Here is a 17,169-nt window from a genome sequence, read left to right as displayed (position 1 = left end):
ACCAAGCTTTCAACAAATGTTACGCGAGTAAGTTAACAAAAAAAAGGATTCAAGATGAGTGCAATAAGTGTTGGAATGATTTTAAGAAGCAGTATACAGGAATCGTCCAAAGAAAAAATAATCATTTATCTTTTAAATAAATGTCTGTGATTTATGCCAAATAATAATTTTTCTGTACGTTAAAATCTAATAAAAAATGTTTGATAATAAATGAAAAAAAAATGGAATATTTTATGCTTTTTACAAAAAACATAGGCAAAATCTTACGTAAGAAAGGGGGGGGGGGTGTATTTAAATTCTTACGTGTCCTTACGTGGGGGTAGGGGGGGTCAAAAATGGCGAATATCGCCCTTACGTAATTAATGAATGGCCCCTAACCACCGACCAGGCCCCGACTGAAATTTTGACAACAAAAAGCTCAACTAGTCCCCGACTGGATACTTTGTCAAAATTAAAAACCCGAGTAGACCCGATTATTTCCACACGGGAATGACCAAATTGAAATGTTCTGCGTTCAAATCATAAAAGTTAAAAAACGATACAATTGGAAGTGTTTTGATAAAGAAAAATTAAATAAACAAGAAAAAAATTGACATTTACAAACCTCGTAAATGTTTTTCTGCAAAAACGACCATGGCATCACGACGTTCTTTGTAGATGGACCTTATACTACGGAAATGATCCATTAGCCTCTCATATCCCCAGATCTTGAGCAATTTATACAGTATCACCTAAAAAAAGCAATTTAAAAAATATCACCTAAAAAGTATAAAATTACAAAGCATCGCAATAGCATTCCTCATTATCATTAATTAATGGCTTCTTCACACGCGTGCACCAAAGATAAGCTGACACGCGCCGAGAAAGCGCTTTTACTTTGTATGCAGGGCTGCATATATTTATAGATTGATAAATTGCATACTAGAAAATCATTGAGACAACAATAAATTTTATTTTATTATGATCACACGTCACTAATTATCAAATGATACGGAAGCACAAATTATACATTTCGCCAAACAATGTTGTTGAACAAACAAAACTGTTTTCTTGGATCATGGTGACCGTTTTCATCAAAGAAAAAAAATTCTCGCGTTTTTCCCAATTCACAAAAATTTTTCCCGGTCAATAAAATTTAAAAAATCGAACTCTATTATAAACATTTTTCCATTTAAAGTAATAAAGGATAAATAAGAAATTAAAGCTTTCAAAGTGGAAGTCTTGAATTTTAAAATTTAGGTTTAAAAGTTTTTAAATTAAAAAATTTGGTATCAAATGCTCAATAGTTTACACGTATAAACTGAAAGATACTTACACTCATTAAAATAGTTTTAAATGAAATGCAGATAAACTGCAAAATTGAAAGTTTTTAACATTCAGAAATTACAGAGTGTTTTCAATTTTTTTAAATTTTAATCACTCTGAACACAATTATTTCACCCCTAAAGGGCATACTGAGTGTAAAACACCCAGCGACTTATTTGCTCTTTAACAAAACGTAACAAATTCAAGAAAATCGAGATTAAAAAATGACATGAAAACCTATTTTTCTATGTCATTTTCACATCATTTCGATTTTTATAATTTTTATACGCAGTTTAAGATCAATAAAATCGTTTAATCACGCAAAGTACGATGTTTCATTTTTCATTAAATTGAATCTTTTATTTTTTTAGAATAAGTACCTTCTTTGGAACGAACACTATAAGACTAATTTTATTATTAAAGCGCCATATTTAGGAAGTATTCAACTAAAATTTTAAATAAAAATATCAAAAACTTACAAAGTTATGAATTTTATAGTGAAAGAAGTACTTTTTTAATTTTTTTCAAAAAAGGATTTTTTTTAACTAGTTTCAATTTCAGAAAGTGTTATGAAACCCTTTTCTCCTTGCACTAGATAGATTAAACATCATTAATTGATTTTATTTTTAAAAACTATCGAATATTGTCGGCACAGCACACGTTTGAATACCCTTGGGTACCAAACACCCAATATGCTCTTTATGTAATTTTACGGAAGTTTTCCCTTTAAGGGTTAAATTTAAAAAATTGCAATTTTTGACGCTCTTATTTAGAAATAATAAACTTTCTCTCTTGAAAATGCATTTTTTAAATTAAAAATTGATCTTTTTTGTTACAAATTAGTTTTTGTTGTTGAAGATTCATCAGATTAGTTGGAAATTTATTTGTTTGGCTAAACATTTTACTATTTTCTTTAAAATTAAAAATTTTAAGCTAAAAATTAGTCTTTAAATAAATTCAATTCAAAAGTACTTAATTTTTAACGTTTTAAATTAGAAATAATAGAATTTCAATTTTTTATTTTAGTTACAGAAGATCTAATTTTCAAAATACTAATCTGAAATTATATAATTTTTAATATTTTAGAATTATCCCATTATGGAAATTTTAATCTTAGATCATTCAATTTCGAGATTCAATTCAATATAAATTATTTAAATTTTTGAATTAGTAATAATACGATTTCAAATTCTTTCTAATAAAATTGTCCAATTAAAAAAATTTTAGTCTAAAATTCTCCAATCTTTAGAGGTTCTGAGTTAACATTTTTCTATTTAAATTACAAATTTGCAATTTTTAATGTTTTTATTTCTAATGATAAAAATTTTTTCTTCAAAATCCATTTTTTAAATTAAAAATTCATCTATTTTGTTAAAAATTAGTTTTTGTTCTTGAAGATTCATCATTTTAGTTGAAAAATGCTTTTTTTGCTGAAAATTCGTCTTAAAATTACGTAAATTCAAAAGTATTTAATTTTAAACGTTTGAAATTAGAAATAATAGAATTTCAATTTTTTATTTTTATTTCAGAAGACCTAATTTTGAAAATTCTTATCTGAAATTATTCAATTTTTAATATATTAGAATTATCCTATTTTGAAAATTTCAATCTGAAATCATTCAATTTCAAAATTCAATGAAAAATAAAATATTTCAAGTTTTGAATGAGAAATAATACGATTTCAAATTCTTTCTAATACAATTTTCCAATTTAAAAAATTTTAGTGTAAAATTCTCCAATCTTGAAAGTTTCTGAGTTAATATTTTCCTATTTGAAATTATTCAATTTTAAATATTTATAATTGAAAAATTTTACTTTTTTGTACAATGAAAATGACGGTCCCTTCATTTTTTGACCCCAGACAAAATTTTGAAATGAATTTGTATGTTAAATTATAAGTTTGTTATGTCGTTACATAAAAAATTCTAATTTAACATGCAAATTGATTTTAAAAAATTTCGTAGGGTCAAAAAACAAATCCACTGACATTTTCATTGCTCAAAATGTAAAATTTTGAGTGTTTTAATACAAAATATATACAATTTTAATTACTTTAAATTTTGAATGATACAATTTTCAAACCTTATAATCTGAAATCATTACATTTCGAGATTCTTCAATTAAAAATAAAATAAGTCAATGTTGTATTAGAAGTTCTTTTTCATAAGCAGTGATACTTTTTTAACTGCTTTCTATTAAGCTGTCAAATAAAAAAAAATTTAGTCTAAAATTAACCAATTTTGAGTGTCTACGTAAAATTTTTGAATTTCAAATCAATAAATTTTAAACGATTTTATTTAGAAATGATAGAAGCTCTAAAATTGATATGTATCGTTCTAAATTCAAAATCGTTTGATAGATTTTTTCTAAACTTCGAGCATGCAAAAATGTAAAATTTTTAACATTCATAAATTATAGATTTAAAAAATTAAGATAAAGTTCCAAAATTTTAAATCCACGTTAACATTTTTAATAACTCTAAATTAAAGAATCAATCAATGAACTGTACAAAATTTCAAAATTAGATTATTTTAAGTAATTTTAAGCTGGAAACATTGAAAAATGAAAAACTAAATATTTAATCACTCAACAGTTCTTAAATCAGAAGTTCAATTATTTTTATTTTAAATATTTCAAGCATCCTTAAAAAGCTTTAAAATTTTATTGCAAAAACTTGAAAAATCTCCAAGTGCTTTCAAATTTTTCTAAATTTTAAATTATTATTTTTGAATTTTTTTTGAACTTCTCAATATCTTTTAAAATGAATTAAATTTTTCGTACAACTTTGAAGATATTCTGCAAATTTTAAGACATTTCCTTGAAATGTATTTGCAAATAGCGTAATTTTAAGAGATATTTAAAAGTTTTAAAAAGATTCAAAATTAATTTAGAACTTAAAATGATATCAATTTTTGCTTTTTGCAGATTTCAAACAGAAAACTTAGAAGCTTTTTTAAAATTAAGAAAGACTCCAAAAGAATAAAAACATTTTCCTAATATTCATAGGAAAATGGAAAATTATTTTTTATTTTGAAAAATTATTTTAACAGAATATTCAAAAAGATTTCAAAAGATTTCCAAAATTGTCCTAAAATACCTTGGAAGATTTTAAGGATTTAAACGAAAAAATTGCAATTTTTTTTCAAAATTGTAGGAAAAATGCCATTCATTTGAAAATATGTTTTAAAGTTCTGAACAAAATTCTTACACACTTCGTTTAAATTACTTGACATTATTTCAAGCTTTAATTTAATTTTAAATCTGATCAAAATTTCTAAATATCTCTCAAAATTACTCCAATTTTTTCTACAAATAATAAGTAATTATTTTTATTTCTACAACAAAATTCAACAATTTCGCTTACAAATTAAACAGTTTTTTAATAGAAAAATAAAAATTGTAACGTTAAAAGTTTAAAAGCTTTTTAAAATGTGAACAATTCAAAGCATTCTATGTCAAACAATTAAAATAAAAATGTTTTTCTTTAAATATTTGTCTTCAATTTACTCGTATAAAAATTATCAGTCAAATATTTATAATTATTAAATAATCATTCTTTTTCTTAATCACAAAATTTCAAATTAAATGGGTTAAAAAGTGAATAATTCGGACTGAAACTTGGACTTTCAAAGTCATTAAATTAAAAATATACGCTTAAAAATAGAAATCTAAAATGAAGAATTTTTAAAGTAGATTTTTAAATTACGCATTGCAAACTGAATGATATCATAATTGAAAAAGATATCAATTCAACTAATTATTTTTAAAACTTTTGAAATCGAACTTGGACAAATTTTTCTTCGAAAATTTTTAAAAATAATAAATTTCGTTGAAGCATATAACTTGCGGTTGATTCAACACAATATTTGATCAACCAGATAAAATTGTTTTGTTGAATCAACCAAATAATAGGTCTACTCAAAGATTTGGTTCGAATAACGAAAAAATATAGTTGGGTAAGCCCAATATTTTCTTAAATATGTGACAACCTTACTCTTTGATTGAACCAACCAAAATTTTGTCGATTCATCCAAACATTATTCTGAGTTTACGAAGAAAAATATTAAATCAGTCCAAAGAATTTTTAATTGGGTAGATATCGTACATTATATCATGAAAGACCTTTAGAAACTTTTTAAAATATGTAAATCCTTGAAATATTTAAAATCCCATACAAATTTCTGATCATCATTTAAAATCCGAGGAAAACACTTAAAATCTCTAATAATCGGTTGAAATTTTTGAAATGCCTTAAAATATTAAAAAATTTTACGAGAAATTTTAATATAATTGAAATCTCTTTACAATCAATTGAAAATTTATGAAAATACATTAAATTCTAAATCATTTTAAAATTCATGGACTATTTTTTAAATATCTTTTTTATACATTTCTACTTTTTACTTTTATAAATTGTAATAAAAAAACAGTTTTTTTTTCATTTTTTACCAAAATAGATTAAAGTTATACCAATTACGTAATTGATGAAGTTTCGCTAATCAGTTTCTCACAATTAAAACGAACATTAATAGCAAGATAATATAAAAGTGAATGTAAGCATTTAATGAGAAAAAATTTTAATTCTTGATTATGTCTTATCGATAGAAATCCGAGTCTGGCGTCTCCCATCTGTGGCGCTAGGTTATCGTTTCTTATTGTTGAAACTGGATAAATGTGCATCATCATAATTTATTGACATGCAGAATTATCTCGTGATGCTAATGCAACACTTGGAATGATTATCAATTTTTTTTATTGTTCCGAATTAATTTTCGAATGTTATTAACATTTAAAGATGTGAACGCCCGTGTTTCTAATATTTTAATTATTAAAAATTTGGATGTTAAAACTATTAAAAATATATATTTTTTTAAGAGCAAGAAAAAATCTGCCCCAACCAGTATTTGAACCCGAAACGACACTATACATGAGTAAAGCGTTAACCAGGTACCCTATCGAGACCTCAGCAGATATTTTTTTGTTTTTCATACCATTTCTTCACTGCGACGAATTTACCAATTTTAACAACGTGATATTATTCTAATTAATTTTTTGAAGATTTTAAAGTATTTTTTTGTCTGAGGACAATTAATTTTAGAAAATAAAAAAAAAATCTCCCTCAGTTGTGAAGAACCAGAAAAGATCTGCTAAGGTTTTAGTGGCATACTTGGTTAACGCTCCACTCATGGATGGTGGTGTTCCGGGTTCAAATCCGGACTCAGACAGATTTTTTTTGTTCCATAAAATTTTTTTTGAATTTCTTTTTCCTTATTTTGATCATTTACATACCTGTGACAAAGTAGTTGCGTGAAGGTGACTACTTTGCATGTGAAGTTCAACACTAGCAACCAACGGGGCTGGAGCTGTTATGACACCTATTCTGAGTCCACTGCTCAAAACTTTAGAAAAAGAATCTAATCTAATCACCCTTCCTTCTGTGTCCAGAGAAAGGAAAGATTTTGGTGCCTCCTAAGAATAAAGACAATAATAAATAAATTATTAAATTTAATTAAACTAAATTATTTATTTAATTATCATTTATTTAAATCTGATAAATTTTCTCTGAAAGTCTATTGGATGATTATTAATTTGCAAAAACATATAAATATAAACATATAAATTTTCAACAGTTGAAAATTAAATTTTTAATAGTTGAAAATTCAATACTCATTTATCTTTTATTTCCAACTGATGAAAATTCAATCCTCAATGTTCTTCAGTTTTCAAATTTATTTCATTATCAACAGTTGAGAATTGAAATCTGAATCTTCGTTAATTTTCAACAATTTAATGTTTAACAGTTGAAAATTAATTTTCAACTTCCTTTAATTTCCCACAGTAAAAAAACAAAATTTTCAACTTCCTTTAATTTCCAACAGTTGTAAATTCAATTATTGATTTCCATTAGTTTAATTTAATTAAATTTTCAATAATTGAAAATTAAATTTCAAACGGTTGCAAATTTATTACTTAATTATCTTTTATTTCCAACCGTCGAAAATTCGATCCTTAAATTTCTTCAGTTTTCAACTTTCTATAATTATTAATAGTTGTACCTTGATGTCTGAATTTTCATTTATTTTTAATAATATAATTTTTGAAAGGTGAAATTTTAATTGTTTAAAATTTAATTTTCACAATTCAGTTGTGAAAGATTCAATTATTGGAAATTGAATTTTTGAATATTGAAAATGCTTTCTTGAATTATCTTTCATATGTAATACTTGAAAATTCAGTTATCAATTTTCTTTAATTTTCAAGAGTTGAATTTTGAACAGTTAACAATTTAATTGTTGAAAATTAAATCCTGAAATTTTGAAAATCTAAATCCTTGATTTTCTTTAATTTTTAACAGTTGAAAAATCAATTTTCATTTTTCTTCAGTTTTCGACGTTGGAAATTTAATTCTTAATTTTCTTCAATTTTCAACAATTGAAGTTTTAACAGTTTAACTTTTACGTGTTGAAAATTTAATAAATTTGAAAATGGATTTTTCAAATTTGGAAAATTAATAATTTAATCTTGAACAGATAATAATTGAATTGTTGAAAATTGAAAAATATTGATAATTAAAGGTTTAACTGTTAAATTTTTAATAGACAAAATTGCATTTGTTTCAAATAAAAAATTTAATTCTGAAAGTTGAAAATGCAATATTAAATTTTTTTAATTTTTTACTGTTGAAAATTCAATTTTTAGTTTTCTTTATTTTTCAACATTGAAATTTCAATTCTAAATATTCTTTCATTCTCAACAACTAAGTTTTTAACGGCTGAATTTTTGAAAGTTAAAAATTTAATTTTCAATTGTTGACAATTAAATTTTTAACAGTTAAAAATTCAAGAAAATGATGATTAGATATTTCTAAGTTCTTAAAAATTTCAAAGGTTGAGAATTATATTAAAAATATTAACCAATTGGGTTTTCAACTCTCAAAAATTCAATAGTTGAAAATTCAATTGATGAAAATTTAAGAAAATTGAATTTTTCCCAGTTGAAAATTTGTTTGGTAACAATTCAAGAAAATTTAAAATCAAATTTTTGACTATTGTAAACTTAATAAAACGGAAAAGTTTATTATTAAAAATGGAATTTCCAACCTATCAGAATAAAATAAAAAATTTTAATTTCAGTAGTTGTGTTTGTAATTGAATTTTCAACTGCTGAACATTGAAAAAAGTGAAAAATGGAGTTTTGAAAATCCATTCTCACCGATATAAAAAAGTTCGACAAAAATAAAATGCGTTGAATAAATAATATGTTTATTCTGAAAATAATGTTTAAAATCAATAATATTTTCACTTATAAAAAGTACCATAATTAATATCTAAATCATGATACTTTTAAGCACAATTAAATATTTCTTGCAAGGTTTTTCCAAAAATATAATTTTTTAATAAATAACTATTATATTTTAATTATTATATATTAAAAAAAAATATATTTTGGTTCTGAAGTTTTATTTAAACCCTAAATAGTTTAGTTTTAAATCAGTCAAGTAAAAATTGCTAATTTATTTATTAGTAAGGGATAAAAATAAAATATTAAAAATGAGTTTTGTTTAAAATTATTTAATGAAAATTACTTACTTCGGTAAAGTACATAAAGTGATAAGGATCATCATCCAGAATCAGGAAATTATAATCGCAGGCTATCCTATATATTTCCTTGCGTCTTTCCAAAGGCATAACCGTTCCAGTAGGATTTGCACCAGTAGCATTTATGTACATAAGTTTTGGCATTTTTTTCCTGGATGCTTCCCGGGTCCTTAAAATTTCCCTCAAACATTCCGGATCAACTCCTTCATCATCTTGCCGGATAGGTATAAGTTCAGCTTCGTGAGGCGCGATCTACAACAATAATTAATTGACAATATTAAAAAAAAATATTTTGAACGTTAAGAAGACAGCGATTTATTTTTGAGAGAAATCCGTTTTTCTTAATTGAAAAAAAATTTTAATCTAATTTAAATTTTGAATTTTAATCTCTCTCTAATCACTCTGAATGTCTTTTGATACTAAATAATATGGTAATTATTAATATATTCATCATATTTGAAATTTTTATAGTCTAAAATTATAGTTTCGAATACGCAATTCAAAAACTGTTTGAATTTTGAAACCTTAAAAAGAATAGCTTAAATTCCAAAAAATTATGTTTGAAATTTCGGAACGTAGTTTTCGTGCCCAAAAATCAGATCTATTGAAAATATATTTTTATTATTTGTCGATAAAAAAATGTTAAAACTTGCAAAGAACATTTATTATCAGAATATTGTTTGCCATTGACTTTCTTTACTATCGCTTCTTACCAGTTTAAAAATAATGTTCGAATCTCAATAAATGATGACTTTTTTCGAGGAAAATATTGTATATAATTATACTATTTCTAACTTTTAAAAGAAATTTTTCTATGGCTGAAAACGTACAACATTTTTTTCAATCATAACATTTTTAAAACAAATAACTATGCTTAAAGATTGTTTCTTAATTCTAAATTTAGAAGCATTCGCGTTGTATGGAATGTTACCCCTAAAAAATACACCATTATTTATTGAATATCAAATTTTTTTAATTTAAATGTTTTAAACTATTCAATTTTGAACACTTTAGGTAAATATAATACGATTTCAATTAATTTGAATTTTGAATAATCAAATTTTCAAAATTCTCATCTGAAAACATTCAACTTCTAACCTTCTTCAATTATTTTATTTTTAGAATGTTAATCCCAAATCGTTCTATTTCAAAATTGTCCAATTCAAAATAATATTTTTAAATTTCGAATGCGTTTAATAAAAAATTATATAATTTCAACTCTTTTTAACGAAATTTTCCAATTTTTTTTAATTTTAGTCCAAAATTTGTGCATTTGCAAACCTTTTATTAAAAAATTCAACTGCTGAAAATTTAAATTGTTAAAAATTGAATGAAATTGAGAATAGAATTTTCAACGTTGAAAATTGTACGTAATAGATAATTTAATTTTTAGCGATGACAATTAAACAAAATCGAGAAACCTGTTAAAAATTGAATAAAATTTTCCACGCTGAAAATTTAATAGTCAATTTTCTTCAATTTCCAGCATTTGAATTCTCAAGCGTTGAAATTTCAGGAAGTAAATTTTCACCTGATAAAAATTGAATTTTTAACTGTTGAAAATTTAGGACAATTGATAATCGAATCATCAACATTTGAATTTTCAACATTTTTTTCTTTTATATTCATATGATAAAAATTCAACGGTTGAATTCAATTAGTAAAAATAGAGGAAATTAAAATTTTTAACTGCTGAAAATTGAATTAATTACTCTTAAAAATTCGAATGTTGAAAATTTAAAGAAAATTGATAATTGAATGTTCAACCGTTGAAATTTTAATGGTTAATAATGCAATGATCAATTTCTTTAATTACTTACAATTAACTTTTCAACAATTGAATCTCTAACAGTCAGAAATTAATGTTTTTTAAATGCTAATCTGAGGATTTTCAACATTCTGAAATTATTCTATTTTCAAAGTTTTAATCGGAAATCATTGAATTTCAAGATTTTTAAAGTAAAAATACATTATTTTTTTATAATTCTTTGAATTACAAGAAATAAATATTTAATTTCTCTCTGCTGAAGTCGATAAATTAAAAAATTTTAAAGAGTTCTGTTCAAATTTCTAAAAGTGTGAAACACTTTCAATTTAAATTTCAAACGCATTTGTTTAGAAATTATACAAGTTCTATGCCTTTTCATTGCGTTCTAAATATTATAATTCTTTCTAAATTGTACCCAATCTAATATTGTTTTATTTCAAAACTATTCAATTCAAAATCTTTTGTAATTTTTAAATTTTATTTCAAAGGATCTCAATTCAAAAAGATAAATTATTGTTAAAAAAATTAAATCAAACTAAAATTAAAAGAAATGATCTAATGATAGTTTTTTTAATTGTTTACATTTGTAGGGTTTCCTAGTTCGGGGCAGAAACCCTTATATAGCTCTGGTCAGGTGTGTAGTGAAAATGATATGAAGAATAGTAGGCAAAGTGAGGTGAAATGATGCGATGTGTTGTAGGAAATGCGAGAGAAGGGCGTGGAGGGGATACGACGAAAGGTATGAGAAATAAAGGGAGAGAAGCAGGCATAGTTAGGGCAGGGAAGAGTGGGGTTTTGAGGGGGCAGGTGCGAAGTGAGTAAACTTAGGGAGGAATTGAGAGGAGTGAGAAGAAATGAGGGGATGTGAAAGTATGGTAAATGGGGAGTGGTAAGGAGAGGCGAAATAAGAAAAGCACGAGAATGAGTAGGGGATACGAGGGCAAAGCAAAGCTAAAGTAAGAAGAAATAAGTGGAGAGGAGGTAGGGAATATGGAATTGAAGTACCTTAGAAAGGAGAAGTAGAGTAATAAGAGGAAGTGAAGGGATGGTTAGTAATGAAGCGTGGGTGCGTAGGAGAGGACAAGAAATAGCAGAGGAAGGTAAGTAGAGGAAGGAGTATGTTTTTTGGGGAAGTAAGGAGAGCAAAAGAAAAGCAGGAAGGATTTGGACAGTGCTGGTGTAGTGATGGGTAAAGGGAGCAGAGGGTAACTAGGAGAGGAGATTAAAGAGTAGGAGAGGAGATTGAAAAGTAGAAGGAGTAGTAGGCGAAAGGGACGCTAAGTATGGTCGTCTAATTTTTAATGTTAGGAAATAAAAATTCGGAAAAGTGAACGCTCTTATGCAATGACAGTTAATAACAATAAAGAATTTATAAATAAATGGCTTTTTTTTATTAAATACAAGCGATCGGAAGAGGAAATTCTCAAATGTGGCAATCACCCTTATATGGTTTCAATTCCTTCAAGATTATCTGTCAACTCACCACTACTTCAGCTCCAGGGTAAAACGGATCTTGGACCAGAATTGGATCCCCGTAACCAATTATGGCTTCAAGCGATTTACTCAGTCCATCTTGACCTCCGGCTACTATCACGACATCTCGACTCTCCCAGAGGGGTGGCGCATGTGCCCTTCTTTGAAATTCCCTTATTGCCTTCAAATAAGATGGTTTTATTCATTTTTTTTTAAAGGAAATTTTATTTTCACGATTTCTCGGAATTGAGTAAGCGAGGGGAAAAATACTCCTAAAAATGTAATCTAGCGGAGATGGATTAAAGCGGATACCTTCGGATTACCTAAGATTTCTCCGGATTAAAAAGGACTACTCTAGATTGCATAAAATAAAATAAATTAATAATTTAAATTGCATGAAACTTAGTCTGGATTACATAAAATTATAGTGGATTACACCAGCTAAACTAGATTTAAACGAAATTTCAATCAGAAAGAATTACTTCTTTTCAAAATGGCTCAATTTATAGCAAAATAGATGAAATTTTAACTAAGTAGTTCACTTTTTTACCAGGAAGATTAATTTTTTATTTAAAAACCAAACTTTCGAAAATTAAATTATCAATTTTCTTTATTTATCCACATATAAATATGAAAAATAATTCAAGTGTTAAAAACTACATTTTAAATTCTCTTAAGGTCTCGATGGTTTAAAATTAATGTTTCTTCAATTTTCAACAATTGAAGTTTTAACCGTTAAAAATTCCATGAACAATTTTATTTAATATTCAACAATTGAAGTTTCAAATGTGGAAAATTCCATTTTTATCAAATTTGAAACAATTAAGAATTGAATTTTTAGCATTTAAATTAAAAAGAAATAAAAAGTGGATTTTCAATTTTTAAATTGAAGAAAATTTAATTTTTAACTGTTGAAAATTGAAAAAAATCCGGGATTGCAAATTTTCAGTTACAAAATTAATTTTTATCGGAACAAGAACGATTTTTAAAAACAATGATATAACGTTTTTAACAAAATAGTCAATTTTTTAACCAAGAAGGATATTGTTTTTAAATGAAATGAAGAATCTTTAACAAACAAAATGACTTTTTACAAAATCGTTGAATTTTCTACAGTTAAAGTTCAACAGTTGAGAAAAAAATTATCAGTTTTCTTTCATTCCTATTAATCCAATTTTCAACAGTTGAAAATTCTGTTTCCAATTTTTTTTTTCAATTTTTAAATTTGACTTTTCAAACGTCGAAAATTAAATGATCAATTTTCTTGATTTATCAACATATGAATATGAAAAAATATTAAATTTTAAAGATTACATTTTCAATTCTCTTAAGGTCTCAATGGTTTTAAATTCAATTTTCCTAAATTTCCAACAATTGAATTTTTCACCGTTAAAAATTCCATGATCAATTTTATTTCATTTTTAACAAATGAATTCTCAAATATTAAAATGAAAAATAATTCAAAGATTTAAAATGTACGATCTTTGAATATTTTTTAATAGTTTAAAATTCAATTTTTATCAATTTTCTTCGATTTGTAACAATTGAGAATTGAAGTTTGAGAATTAGATATAAAAAGAATTGAAAATTTGATTTTTAATTTTTAAATTGAAGAAAATTAAATTTTCATCCATCGAAAATTGCAGAAAATCCAGGAATGAAAATTTTCAGTTACAAAATTAATTTTTAATAGAATAAAAACGATTTATAAAAAAAAATAAAAAGAGGTTTTTCAACAAAATAGTCACTTTTTTAACTAAAGACACAAATATTTAACTAGCATGAATAACTTCAATTAAAAAAGTACATTCTAACCAAATTGTAGAATTTTTTACATTGTCAATTAAACTGCATTTATAAATCTTAATTATCAACGAAAAATTTTATATCTGATATTTATAGTAAACGTTAACTGTTAAACAGAAAATAAAATTTTAATTAAGCAATTCAACCAAATAATGAAAATTACAATTAGAAAGATTGATTTATTACTAAAAAAGACAAAGTTTTAACAAAATACATGAATTTTCAACTAAGAAGTTCCATTTTCAAATAAAAATGCACAATAAAAAATGCAATACTTAAACTGTCAGTTGAAAACTTAATTTTTAAAACAAAAAAATAATTTTAACCAAATTGTTAAATTCTTAAACAAAATAGTTTAATTTTCAACAAAATAGATAAATTTTCAAAAAGAATTTTAATTTTATACAATCAAATTTTCAAGTATATATTAAAATTTCTACGGACAAAAATTAATTTTTAATTTGAAAAAAAATCTAAAATATTGGTTAAGTTTTAAACAAAGAAAAGAATTTTCTTCCAAAATTGTTTAACTTACAACATAAAAAATTTTTTCAAATAAAAATCAAATAGTTAAATTTCAAAGTACAATAATAAATTTAAAAATAAATTAAACAAGAGTTCAATTTTCAACTTAAGAGATAAATTTTCAATAAAAATAATACATTTTGAAGCAGAAAGTTGAAATAATTTAACTAAGTAATTGAAATTTTAAAGAGAAAGATTCATTTACTACCAAAAAATGCGTATTTTCAAAAAAGTAGTTCAATTTTCAATTTAAAAATTTATTTTTCCCACACAAAAAAAACGAATTTTCAACCTATCAATACAGTTTTTAAATAAAAATGTTTAAGAATATATACAATTTTGGCTAATAAAAATTGTATTTCAATATAAAAGAAAAATATACTATATTGTTCAATTTCTCACTAAATTTTTCAGTTAAAGAAGATAGATTTTTTATTAAAATTGGAATATTTAATAGAAAGAGATTTCAACAAAACATTAACATTTACAACCAAATAATAAAACTTTTAACAAAAAAGATCAATTTTCAACCAAGAAAATTTGTTATCAAAAAATGAGTTTTTAACAAAGTAAATTTTTTCAATAAAAAAAGACAAATTTGTAACCGAAAATATAATAGTTGAATTACTAATTAAGACATTTGGTTTGAAAACAATAACAAAAAATTAATTTGAAACTAAAATGATGAATCTTTACGTAAAAGATTAATCTTTAACAAATTAGTTTATGTTAAAAAAACAGTGGAATATCACTAAAAAATGCGATTTTTAACCAAATTTCTTTTCCGATAATAAAGAAGAATAGATGTAATCAGTATCTTTCACAAAATAAATGAATTATTTTAACTGATTTAATCCGTAACTTTGAATGTGATAACCACTCAACTATGTTTAATTTTAATCATTTATTCAAATGCAGAAAATTCAATAAAGAATTTCAATTTAGAATTCGATTATTTTATTATAACAAACAAATCAGTCACTTCTATTGAGAGGAAATTAATCAGTCCAAATGATTCTTTAATTCATTGATCAATATTTACTTATTCACATTTCACTATTTTATTGAATGGTTTACTTTTTCTTTAAATAAGTAAAAAAATTACTTTAAATTATTCACATTTTATGTAACAACTACTATGAAAGTGCTTACGAAAGCAATGATTAAATGACACGTGGCGCTAACATTGATTTCATAATTTATTCTCTCTGAGTCCAAATTAGTGAAAAATTCAGCAAAATGTATAATAATTATAAATTCTATTTCACTATTTATTTTATTATTTTTCAACTTTCCCCAACAATTTTTCTTTTCGAAAGGTGCTTTGGAAAAGTATTTTCATTTAAAAAAAAATCAAATTTTACAAATTCGTTTAGTGAGTTAATTGTTATTAAAAATGAATTTTTTGAGAAATAGACAAAAAATAAAAATTTGACTCACTTCTAATAGTGGAGGAAAGCCTTGGCTCGGAAGATACTGAAGAGCTGCTCCTAATTCTTCTCCTTCCAGAGTAAATTCCGCTCCATCCTTCAATTTGACAGTGATTTCCGCGAATGGAAAAGTTTCCTCATTTGGCATGCCCTCAGCTAGGGAAATTACACTATGAGGTGTAGAAAAGGCAATCTTCGCTGAAATCCAATTAATCTTGTTAAATTTATTACAATTATTGCATCATCCAGAAGTAAATTAAGGAAATGAAAATTACACAATTCAAGGTTCATGGTATTATTTCCCTTCTCAAAAATCATAATCACAGGAAGGGAGAAAGGATTTATCAACATTTTAGATTATTTATTTTTAATTATTAACTGATTGGTAATTAAAATTTCGTATTTTTATTTTTGATTTAAATGTATCTAGAAGTTAGTAAAGATCATTTTATAAATCAATCACTTTATAAAAAGTTATAAATAAAGAAATTTATTTATTTTAATTTTCAAAATTAGACTTACTAAGCTCTCTCGTGGGTGCCGAACGCCTCCGCTTAGCAACTTCTGTTTTAAACTCGGCATAGTCCAACTTGAACTTTGCTTTGCTTTTCATCATCTTTCCTGATTTCGCGAGCAGATAAAGAGAAAGGGTAATAAATGTACCGAATTCAATTTTACTTCACTTTCACTTAAAACTCAAACCCAATTTCGACGAATTTCCTTCTCACAAATAAAGCCGTTGATTAACAAAACTTTCAACAAAATCCAAATTTAAAATCAGTACTACCGGAAAATGAACACCAGTTGGAAAATTATTGTCAAGGAATTCTCGAAAGTTTTTTTTTTCATCAGAAAACTGAGACACGTTTCGGAAATTTGTATGTTTGGTGGAATCGGTTCGAGGACGTACACTTGACAATACTGACACCGCGCTTGGTTTGAACCGCTTTTATATTTAAACGATTGATAAGGTTGCGTCAGATAGCGTTGGCACACTCAAAACAAAACAGTGTGGCATAGGACCGTTGATGACTTTCTGTGTTATTTCTCCCTCTCAACATATCTTTTTGTTTCATCAGCATCCATTCAAAGCAAGTCGGAAGTCAATATTCGTTTATTATAATTTCGTTATCAACCGCGGATCCAGAGAAGTGACCTAAAAGGCTGAACGGGGGAACAGGGGGGGGGGGGGGGGGGGGGGGGGGGGGGGGTTGGATTTTTTTTCACACATCGATAGCTATGACTAATTGATTAGACCAATTAC

General features: G+C 25.1%; 1 protein-coding gene across 1 annotated transcript in view; it reads right to left on the bottom strand.

Annotated features, from left to right (window-relative positions):
• Nucleotides 1-16,888, bottom strand: part of LOC117174786 (kynurenine/alpha-aminoadipate aminotransferase, mitochondrial-like) — a 33,187-nt gene extending 16,299 nt beyond the window's left edge. The window contains exons 1-6 of the mRNA XM_033364154.1: nt 16,428-16,888; nt 15,916-16,103; nt 12,155-12,325; nt 8,895-9,155; nt 6,595-6,774; nt 605-731 (exon numbers count right to left, since the gene is read on the bottom strand). Coding sequence (XP_033220045.1) covers nt 605-731; nt 6,595-6,774; nt 8,895-9,155; nt 12,155-12,325; nt 15,916-16,103; nt 16,428-16,521 — 1,021 coding nt within the window. The 5' untranslated portion in view covers nt 16,522-16,888. The remainder of the gene's footprint in view (nt 1-604; nt 732-6,594; nt 6,775-8,894; nt 9,156-12,154; nt 12,326-15,915; nt 16,104-16,427) is intronic.
• Between the last annotated feature and the right edge of the window lie 281 nt (nt 16,889-17,169).

The sequence above is a fragment of the Belonocnema kinseyi genome, chromosome 6, assembly GCF_010883055.1.
Source record: "Belonocnema kinseyi isolate 2016_QV_RU_SX_M_011 chromosome 6, B_treatae_v1, whole genome shotgun sequence".
Classification (NCBI taxonomy): domain Eukaryota; kingdom Metazoa; phylum Arthropoda; class Insecta; order Hymenoptera; family Cynipidae; genus Belonocnema; species Belonocnema kinseyi.
The sequence above is the reverse complement of the archived record's forward strand: the minus strand, read 5'-3'. Positions and strand labels throughout refer to the sequence as shown.